The sequence below is a fragment of the Taurulus bubalis genome, assembly GCF_910589615.1.
Source record: "Taurulus bubalis genome assembly, chromosome: 19".
In the NCBI taxonomy this organism is placed as follows: domain Eukaryota; kingdom Metazoa; phylum Chordata; class Actinopteri; order Perciformes; family Cottidae; genus Taurulus; species Taurulus bubalis.
The window spans coordinates 361,864-372,500 of NC_136607.1; the positions used below are offsets into that span (position 1 = coordinate 361,864).

Genomic DNA, 10,637 nt, shown 5'->3' on the forward strand with positions numbered 1-10,637 from the left:
ACCAACATCTAGAGACTACAAACCACATGGTCCACATCTAGAGACTACAAACCAACATCTAGAGACTACAAAACACATGGTCAACATCTAGAGACTACAAACCACATGGTCAACATCTATAGACTACAAACCAACATCTAAAGACTACAAACCACATGGTCAACATCTAGAGACTATAAACCAACAACTAGAGACTACAAACCAACATCTAGAGACTACAAACCACATGGTCAACATCTAGAGACTACAAACCAACATCTAGAGACTATAAACCAACATCTAGAGACTACAAAACACATGGTCAACATCTAGAGACTACAAACCACATGGTCAACATCTAGAGACTACAAACCAACATCTAGAGACTACAAACCACATGGTCAACATCTAGAGACTACAAACCAACATCTAGAGACTACAAACCAACATCTAGAGACTACAAAACACATGGTCAACATCTAGAGACTACAAACCACATGGTCAACATCTAGAGACTACAAACCAACATCTAGAGACTATAAACCAACATCTAGAGACTACAAAACACATGGTCAACATCTAGAGACTATAAACCAACATCTAGAGACTACAAACCAACATCTAGAGACTATAAACCAACATCTAGAAACTACAAACCAACATCTAGAAACTACAAACCAACATCTAGAGACTACAAAACACATGGTCAACATCTAGAGACTACAAACCAACATCTAGAGACTATAAACCAACATCTAGAGACTACAAAACACATGGTCAACATCTAGAGACTATAAACCAACATCTAGAGACTACAAACCAACATCTAGAGACTACAAACCAACATCTAGAAACTACAAACCAACATCTAGAGACTACAAAACACATGGTCAACATCTAGAGACTATAAACCAACATCTAGAGACTATAAAACACATGTTCAACATCTAGAGACTATAAACCAACATCTAGAGACTACAAACCACATTGTCAACATCTAGAAACCAATATGCTTTTACAAACCAATATGTTGGTTTATAGTCTCTAAATGTTGGTTTGTAGTCTCTAGATGTTGACCATGTGGTTTGTAGTCTCTGGATGTTGTTTCGTAGTCTCTAGATGTTAGTTTGTAGTCTCTAGATGTTGGTTTATAGTCTCTAGATGTTGGTTTATAGTCTCTAGATGTTGACCATGTGTTTTGTAGTCTCTAGATGTTGGTTTGTAGACCTTGATATGACTTAGATATGACCTAGATATGACCTTGATATGACTTAGATATGACTTAGATATGACCTTGATATGACTAAGATATGACCTGAAGACTTAGATGACCTAGATATGACCTTGATATGACCTAGATATGACCTACATATGAGCTTGATATGACTTAGATATGACTTAGATATGACCTTGATATGACTAAGATATGACCTGAAGACTTAGATGACCTAGATATGACCTAGATATGACCTACATATGAGCTTGATATGACCTAGATATGACCTTGATATGACCTTGATATGTCTCTTCCTGTTCACAGTCTGCTAGAGGAGAGAAACACTCTGAATACTAGCACTGAGCTGTGAGATCATTTAAACATAATGTCAATATAACCTTTTACAAAGAAAGAAACTAGTCTTTGGTTTGTTTTTAATGGATTCTGTAGTTTTCTATATCACCACTTGGGGGCGCCAAAGTCAAAGGTTTTCAAATTGGACACATAGAAGCTTTAAAGTTATCAACTCAAACCCAAATATTACATACATATCAGGAACTTTCTTTAAAAAAATATAACTTTGTGAGCATGAAAAACAGCTGTAGCATCAATCAGTCCAGTAGAGGGTGTAGCATCAATCAGTCCATTAGAGGGTGTAGCATCAATCAGTCCAGTAGAGGGTGTAGCATCAATCAGTCCATTAGAGGGTGTAGCATCAATCAGTCCACTAGAGGGTGTAGCATCAATCAGTCCAGTAGAGGGTGTAGCATCAATCAGTCCATTAGAGGGTGTAGCATCAATCAGTGCACAGCACTCCTCCTGACTCAGTCCACTTTCTTTGGCTGGCGGTTCTTCCACATGATGAAAGCAGTGAAGGCCCCTGTGGAGAGGAGAGGTTAACTTCTACACCGACTGTTGAGCTGTAGAGCTGTAGAGCGCCGTCACGTGTGTGTGTGTGTGTGAGTGTGTGAGTGTGTGAATGTGAGTGTGCGTGTGTGTGCGTGCGTGTGTGCTCTCACCGATGCAGATCAGCAGCAGCAGCGCTGCCAGGCCCGGCAGGATGACGGAGAACTCTCGAGGAAGGAAGTACTTGTGCACGGCGTGGTCATCGGACACGAAAGGCTGAAGAACCAGAGAGCAGAGCAACGTTCATCTTCTTTGTTTGTGACAACAAGACACACTGCAGTGTTGATTTATGATGTAAACACTGCATTCAAGGAGAGGGGATGTAACCCTGAGAGGTCTGGTAGAGCCTTCAGGACTAGAACAGAACCCACCAGCACGATGACCCACACAGAGTAGTACGAGAACAGCAGGAGGCTGAAGACCACCAGACTCATGCCCACCGCCTGATCCACTCCTGTCGCCTGGAAGACAAGATCACAGTAATGGTCATGGATATAAGATCACACTATAGTCATGAAGATAAGATCACAGTAATGGTCATGAAGATAAGATCACACTATAGTCATGAAGATAAGATCACACTATAGTCATGAAGATAAGATCACACTATAGTCATGAAGATAAGATCACAGTAATGGTCATAAAGATAAGATCACACTATAGTCATGAAGATAAGATCACACTATAGTCATGAAGATAAGATCACACTATAGTCATGAAGATAAGATCACACTATAGTCATGAAGATAAGATCACAGTAATAGTCATAAAGATAAGATCACACTATAGTCATGAAGATAAGATCACAGTAATGGTCATGAAGATAAGATCACACTATAGTCATGAAGACAAGATCACAGTAATGGTCATGAAGATAAGATCACACTAGGTCACGAAGACAAGATCACAGTAATGGTCATAAAGACAAGATCACAGTAATGGTCATAAAGACAAGATCACAGTAATGGTCATAAAGATAAGATCACAGTATAGTCAATAAGATAAGATCACAGTAATGGTCATGAAGATAAGATCACAGTATAGTCAATAAGATAAGATCACAGTAATGGTCATGAAGATAAGATCACAGTAGGTCACATAGTTAAGATCACAGTAATGGTCACAGCTCTCATGACCAGACCATGGCAACATGTGACGCGTCCCAGAGGAACGGATTAAACATCTTTTACTTCAACGAGTCACTCAACAACCCCGATGACATCATCAGGTTGTTTGTAAGCTAACCATTATCTTCAACCCCTCGTCTTCTAGAGGCCAGGTAGACTCCATCACGTCCCAGTGCAGAGGACTGCTGCTCAGTCCGAAACCACGTTATTTCATGAGGAAAGCAGGAAACCATTCTGACATCTTTGCATGAAAAATACTTTAACAGAGAATCAATTATAAAGAAATTGTTGCAGATCATTTTTTGTATCAATCAATTAGTCGACTAATCAATTAGTCATCTAATTTATTAGATGACTAATTGATGCAGCTCTCACTTCATGACGTCACACAGGACGTACTAATGATACTTAGTAAGAGTCATTTAACTGGACCATTCTCCTGTGAACAAGCCTTGAGGATTAGAGCTGAGCTCTGAGAGAAAGGTAGAGGCGGTGGATGAGAACACATCATTCAAACTGTTGCATGAAGGAACAGAGGAACATCTGGGGAACCTGTTGAGGAGTCCGCGCATGCGCACTCAGTATTACATTGGCTGCAACGTCACACTAACCGGAGACGAAAAGCTCACGTTAATAACAATGGCGTCACAATTGTTATTAACGTGAGCTTTAATTAATAAGCGATCATTTTAATTAATTCAAGTAAGCTTGTTAGCTAACGTGAAGCTCTAACGTTATGCCTCACAGTCCTGACCGGGAAGCTAAGCTACCGCTAGCTAGCTGCGCGCGGGCTGCGGAGCTTCTTCGTGTATTTGTCCACGCGCTCTCGCGCACAGGAGCCGCCGTACGCGCGAGTTTAACCCGAGCAGCGCGTGCCTCTTACCATTCTGTTCGCTTCCTGCTGCTCTTCTTCCTGCTGAACAATGCGGGTGACAGGATGCAGCGAGACTCTCTGCTGCTGCCTACCGGCCGAGCTGCGAAACACACGTTATCAAGAGGATGGACGCCACTGCGACCTCGAGTACAGGACAGGCCCATTACATGGATTTTAAACCTGGTTTCCTGTTACATATAGACTCTGCATGATTCATTAATGACTTTAATGATATGTTAGGTTTTGTATTCAGTTATCATAATAAAGTACAAACTGCATCAGTTACAGCTAATAAGGTTCAAGATATTGTCAAATGCACAGTTACTCTGTACAATGAACAGCTTATTGTGCTGGGTCCTCCTAACACACAGAGGTACAATACACTTTAGGTAAAGACAAAGGCTTAAGACAAACATGTGATGGCAATATTTCACAATCAGTGTATAAAGTGCACTATGCATTGCTACAAATATACAAGGACAAGTATGGTCGAGATATGAAGTCACAGCAGCAGCCGTTCACAGTTCAGTGCGTGCGTGTGTGTGTGTGTTCACCATCCTGATGTGTTGTGTCCCTGATGATGTGGTGTGTTCTGTCCCTGATGATGTGGTGTGCTCTGTCCCTGATGATGTGGTGTGTTCTGTCCCTGATGATGTGGTGTGTTCTGTCCCTGATTATGTGGTGTGTCCCTGATCATGTGTTGTGTTCTGTCCCCGATGATGTGGTGTGTTGTGTCCCTGATGATGTGGTGTGTTGTGTCCCTGGTGATGTGTTGTGTCCCTGATGGTGTGGTATGGTGTGTCCCTGATGATGTGGTGTGTTGTGTCCCTGGTGATGTGGTGTGTCCCTGATGATGTGGTGTGTCGTGTACCTGATGATGTGCTCTGTCCCTGGTGATGTGGTGTGTTGTGTCCCTGATGGTGTGTTGTGTCCCTGATGGTGTGGTGTGTCCCTGATGATATGGTGTGTTGTGTCCCTGATGATGTGGTGTGTCCCTGATGGTGTGTCCCTGATGATGTGGTGTGTTGTGTCCCTGATGATGTGGTGTGTTCTGTACCTGGTGATGTGGTGTGTCCCTGATGGTATGGTATGTCCCTGATGGTGTGTTGTGTCCCTGGTGATGTGGTGTGTCCCTGATGATGTGGTGTGTCGTGTACCTGATGATGTGCTCTGTCCCTGATGATGTGGTGTGCTCTGTCCTTGGTGATGTGGCGTGTTGTGTCCCTGGTGATGTGTTGTGTGCCTGATGGTGTGGTGTGTCGTGTACCTGATGATGTGGTGTGTCCCTGATGGTGTGCTGTGTTGTGTCCCTGATGGTGTGGTGTGTTGTGTCCCTGATGATGTGGTGTGTTGTGTCCCTGATGATGTGTTCTGTCCCTGATGATGTGGTGTGGTCTCCTGGTTACTCTGGTGGAGTAAATGTCTTGAAGAGAGGGGAAAGCTGCTCCCGAGATGAACTGTGCAGTTTTTATCACACGCTGGAGTGCCTTCCTGTCCTGATCGTTGAATTCCAAATTACAGACAAGTAATTTACATGACACATTTCATCCCAATTTGTAAATAGATATAAAACTGCTGCTCCTCTCGTGGTTCATGAGCAGCGATGCAGCCTGCAGTAAACACACTGGACTTAGTGCATGTTTTATTCTGAAGACATGGAGCACTGACTGAAGGTCTGAGTCTAGAAACCAGACTCCTCCTCTTCTTCAGGGTGACTTGAAGAACTGAGATGTTCTGCAGCTTGTATTACAATCCTTCTTTCATTATTAAATCCAATGTATTAAATAACATAAACTCGCTGATAATTACAGATGGTAAAAAGTAAAAAAATATTTTCAAGATAACCTTTTCACTGTTTTTCTGAACAATAAAACAAAAGTCAAGTTCTGCACTTTGCTCACAGCAAAGCAACGTATGACTCGTCATTGTCTTCTGAAGTCCTCTATGTACAAGAGAGAGACACACACACACACACACACACACACACACACACACACACACACACACACACACACACACACACACACACACACACACACACACACACTATGTGTCCTCAGCCGGCTGTGGAGGAGCCTGAGGGGTCTTGGTTCTCTGCTCCTCTGGCCCCGCCCCCTCAGCGGTTGCCGCGGCGCTCGCCACCTCGCTGCCCGTCTGGAGGAATTTGCGCAGGTCTTTGAGCGCAGGCCGCAGCATCTGGACCAGCGCCAGCAGCGCGGCCTGCGTGCCCTCCAGCGCCTGGGCCTGCCGCTCCTGGGCGAAGGCCTGCGCCTCCTGCGAGCGCCGCATCATGTGCAGCAGCTCGTTCTGGCCCTCCAGGTGCTGGGCGATCTGCCGGATGTGCACGTTGGTGACCCTCTGCTCCTGCAGCAGGCGGGCTGAGTTCAGGGCGATGCGGCTCTTCAGCTCCTGAGGCTTGGCCTGACCCTGCGGCGGCGGCGGCGAGGACGAGGACGAGGCCAGCATCTCCGCCGGAGCCTCCAGCGCCACCGCCGAGGAGGGAGCCGAGTCGCTGACTGTGGTGGTGCAGTACTCCACCACGCCGCCGTCCTCTAGGGTGTGGTACGTCGTCTCCGCTGGAACACAGGAAGACACAGAGTGAAATACAGTGAGGCCTCCTCCTGCAGCTGAAACAAGAAGACCTCCTGCAGCTGAAACAAGAAGGCCTCCTGCAGCTGAAACAAGAAGGCCTCCTGCAGCTGAAACAAGAAGACCTCCTCCTGCAACTGAAACAAGAAGACCTCCTGCAGCTGAAACAAGAAGACCTCCTCCTGCAGCTGAAACAAGAAGACCTCCTCCTGCAGCTGAAACAAGAAGACCTCCTGCAGCTGAAACAAGAAGACCTCCTCCTGCAGCTGAAACAAGAAGACCTCCTCCTGCAGCTGAAACAAGAAGACCTCTTCCTGCAGCTGAAACAAGAAGACCTCCTCCTGCAGCTGAAACAAGAAGACCTCTTCCTGCAGCTGAAACAAGAAGACCTCTTCCTGCAGCTGAAACAAGAAGACCTCCTGCAGCTGAAACAAGAAGACCTCTTCCTGCAGCTGAAACAAGAAGACCTCCTGCAGCTGAAACAAGAAGACCTCCTCCTGCAGCTGAAACAAGAAGACCTCCTGCAGCTGAAACAAGAAGACCTCTTCCTGCAGCTGAAACAAGAAGACCTCCTGCAGCTGAAACAAGAAGACCTCTTCCTGCAGCTGAAACAAGAAGACCTCTTCCTGCAGCTGAAACAAGAAGACCTCCTGCAGCTGAAACAAGAAGACCTCCTCCTGCAGCTGAAACAAGAAGGCCTCCTGCAGCTGAAACAAGAAGACCTCCTGCAGCTGAAACAAGAAGACCTCCTCCTGCAGCTGAAACAAGAAGACCTCCTGCAGCTGAAACAAGAAGACCTCCTCCTGCAGCTGAAACAAGAAGACCTCCTGCAGCTGAAACAAGAAGACCTCTTCCTGCAGCTGAAACAAGAAGACCTCCTGCAGCTGAAACAAGAAGACCTCCTGCAGCTGAAACAAGAAGACCTCCTGCAGCTGAAACAAGAAGACCTCCTCCTGCAGCTGAAACAAGACCTCCTGCAGCTGAAACAAGAAGACCTCCTCCTGCAGCTGAAACAAGAAGACCTCCTCCTGCAGCTGAAACAAGAAGACCTCCTGCAGCTGAAACAAGAAGACCTCCTCCTGCAGCTGAAACAAGAAGGCCTCTTCCTGCAGCTGAAACAAGAAGACCTCCTGCAGCTGAAACAAGAAGACCTCCTCCTGCAGCTGAAACAAGAAGACCTCCTCCTGCAGCTGAAACAAGAAGACCTCCTGCAGCTGAAACAAGAAGACCTCCTCCTGCAGCTGAAACAAGAAGGCCTCCTGCAGCTGAAACAAGAAGACCTCCTGCAGCTGAAACAAGAAGACCTCCTGCAGCTGAAACAAGAAGACCTCCTCCTGCAGCTGAAACAAGAAGACCTCCTGCAGCTGAAACAAGAAGACCTCCTCCTGCAGCTGAAACAAGAAGACCTCCTCCTGCAGCTGAAACAAGAAGACCTCCTGCAGCTGAAACAAGAAGACCTCCTCCTGCAGCTGAAAAAAGAAGGCCTCTTCCTGCAGCTGAAACAAGAAGACCTCCTGCAGCTGAAACAAGAAGACCTCCTCCTGCAGCTGAAACAAGAAGACCTCCTCCTGCAGCTGAAACAAGAAGACCTCCTGCAGCTGAAACAAGAAGACCTCCTCCTGCAGCTGAAACAAGAAGGCCTCCTGCAGCTGAAACAAGAAGACCTCCTGCAGCTGAAACAAGAAGACCTCCTGCAGCTGAAACAAGAAGACCTCCTGCAGCTGAAACAAGAAGGCCTCCTGCAGCTGAAACAAGAAGACCTCCTGCAGCTGAAACAAGAAGACCTCCTGCAGCTGAAACAAGAAGACCTCCTGCAGCTGAAACAAGAAGACCTCCTCCTGCAGCTGAAACAAGAAGACCTCCTCCTGCAGCTGAAACAAGAAGACCTCCTGCAGCTGAAACAAGAAGACCTCCTCCTGCAGCTGAAACAAGAAGGCCTCCTGCAGCTGAAACAAGAAGACCTCCTGCAGCTGAAACAAGAAGACCTCCTGCAGCTGAAACAAGAAGACCTCCTCCTGCAGCTGAAACAAGAAGACCTCCTGCAGCTGAAACAAGAAGGCCTCCTGCAGCTGAAACAAGAAGGCCTCCTGCAGCTGAAACAAGAAGGCCTCCTGCAGCTGAAACAAGAAGACCTCCTGCAGCTGAAACAAGAAGGCCTCCTGCAGCTGAAACAAGAAGGCCTCCTGCAGCTGAAACAAGAAGACCTCCTGCAGCTGAAACAAGAAGACCTCCTCCTGCAGCTGAAACAAGAAGACCTCCTGCAGCTGATGTTGAGTCCATTCATCCTGATATTACATCACAATCAGAACCATTTATTCACCAGGAATGTTCACACAAACGAGGAATTTTTCTTACAAAGAAAATTATTATTAAAATTATTTTATACTTAATTGAATATCTATTGCACTGTTGTTGTTGTTAGAATGCTCAGACAAACAGATAACATGTAAAGCGTTACATTGTAGCTCACTGAGTGAAGCTCCTAGACCAACAAGAGTTTCCTCTCTCTTCTTCTTAGAACAAAAGAGATTATTCTGTAAAGTCTCACCGTTACAATGATCAGATCCCTTCATCATATTCAGAACATCATAACTCACCGTTCAGAGGCTTTGCTTCCTCACAGACGGCTCCTGATCCGGCCGGCAGCGCTGAAAGAAACACCAGAGATGAAGCACAGCAACCAACACGCAAAGAACACACATGTATCTAGTTATTAGGCTAACGTTAGCTAACACATGTATCTAGTTATGAGGCTAACGTTAGCTAACACATGTATCTAGTTATTAGGCTAACGTTAGCTAACACATGTATCTAGTTATGAGGCTAACGTTAGCTAACACATGTATCTAGTTATGAGGCTAACGTTAGCTAACACATGTATCTAGTTATTAGGCTAACGCTAGCTAACACATGTATCTAGTTATGAGGCTAACGTTAGCTAACACATGTATCTAGTTATGAGGCTAACGTTAGCTAACACATGTATCTAGTTATGAGGCTAACGTTATCTAACGTGTATCTAGTTATGAGGCTAACGTTATTTAACACGTGTATCTAGTTATGAGGCTAACATTAGCTGGGGTCTCTGCTCACTGTCCCCATGGGGTCTCTGCTCACTGTCCCCATGGGGTCGCTACTCACTGTCCCTCTGGGGGTCTCTGCCCACTGTTCCTCTGGGGGTCTCTGCTCACTGTCCCTCTGGGGTCTCTACTCACTGTCCCCATGGGGTCTCTGCTCACTGTCCCTCTGGGGTCTCTACTCACTGTCCCCATGGGGTCTCTACTCACTGTCCCTCTGGGGTCTCTACTCACTGTCCCTCTGGGGTCTCTACTCACTGTCCCCATGGGGGTCTCTGCCCACTGTCCCTCTGGGGGTCTCTGCTCACTGTCCCTTTGGGGTCTCTGCTCACTGTCCCTCTGGGGTCTCTGCTCACTGTCCCTCTGGGGTCTCTGCCCACTGTCCCTCTGGGGGTCTCTGCTCACTGTCCCTTTGGGGTCTCTGCTCACTGTCCCTCTGGGGTCTCTGCTCACTGTCCCCATGGGGTCTCTGCTCACTGTCCCTCTGGGGTCTCTACTCACTGTCCCTCTGGGGGTCTCTACTCACTGTCCCCATGGGGTCTCTGCTCACTGTCCCTCTGGGGGGTCTCTACTCACTGTCCCCATGGGGTCTCTACTCACTGTCCCTCTGGGGTCTCTGCTCACTGTCCCTCTGGGGTCTCTACTCACTGTCCCTTTGGGGTCTCTGCTCACTGTCCCTCTGGGGTCTCTGCTCACTGTCCCCATGGGGTCTCTGCTCACTGTCCCTCTGGGGTCTCTGCTCACTGTCCCCATGGGGTCTCTACTCACTGTCCCCATGGGGTCTCTGCTCACTGTCCCTCTGGGGTCTCTGCCCACTGTCCCTCTGGGGGTCTCTGCTCACTGTCCCTCTGGGGGTCTCTGCCCACTGT

The 10,637-nt window shown here is 46.8% G+C and overlaps 2 protein-coding genes across 3 annotated transcripts in view; both read right to left on the bottom strand.

Annotated features, from left to right (window-relative positions):
* Positions 1-1,623: 1,623 nt before the first annotated feature.
* Positions 1,624-4,136, bottom strand: dpm2 (dolichyl-phosphate mannosyltransferase subunit 2, regulatory). 2 transcript variants are annotated; one of them, XM_079235589.1, is made up of 4 exons: positions 4,112-4,136; positions 2,473-2,562; positions 2,215-2,317; positions 1,624-2,075 (listed from the first exon to the last, which is right to left on the bottom strand). In XM_079235589.1, exons 1-4 carry the CDS (start codon positions 4,112-4,114, stop codon positions 2,020-2,022), a joined length of 252 nt encoding a protein of 83 aa, XP_079091715.1. In that variant the 5' UTR covers positions 4,115-4,136; the 3' UTR covers positions 1,624-2,019. The 2 variants fall into 2 exon arrangements, with proteins under 2 accessions (XP_079091715.1, XP_079091714.1); XM_079235588.1 differs by lacking the exon at positions 4,112-4,136 and adding an exon at positions 3,347-3,448.
* A 1,682-nt stretch (positions 4,137-5,818) lies between these two features.
* The window catches only part of naif1 (nuclear apoptosis inducing factor 1), a gene marked incomplete at its 5' end in the record, with an annotated part of 5,490 nt that continues 671 nt past the window's right edge, over positions 5,819-10,637 (bottom strand). The window contains 2 exons of the mRNA XM_079235500.1: positions 5,819-6,678; positions 9,289-9,339. Coding sequence (XP_079091626.1) covers positions 6,149-6,678; positions 9,289-9,339 — 581 coding nt within the window. The 3' untranslated portion in view covers positions 5,819-6,148. The remainder of the gene's footprint in view (positions 6,679-9,288; positions 9,340-10,637) is intronic.

Coding starts and splice junctions, on each gene's coding strand:
- dpm2 (XM_079235588.1), bottom strand. CDS start 3,391: ATGGAGTCTACCTGGCCTCTAGAAGACGAGGGGTTGAAGATAATG. Junction 2,563..3,346: donor ACGAGGGGTTGAAGATAATG/GTTAGCTTACAA, acceptor CTTGTCTTCCAG/GCGACAGGAGTGGATCAGGC. Junction 2,076..2,214: donor GCTGCTGCTGATCTGCATCG/GTGAGAGCACAC, acceptor TCCTCTCCACAG/GGGCCTTCACTGCTTTCATC.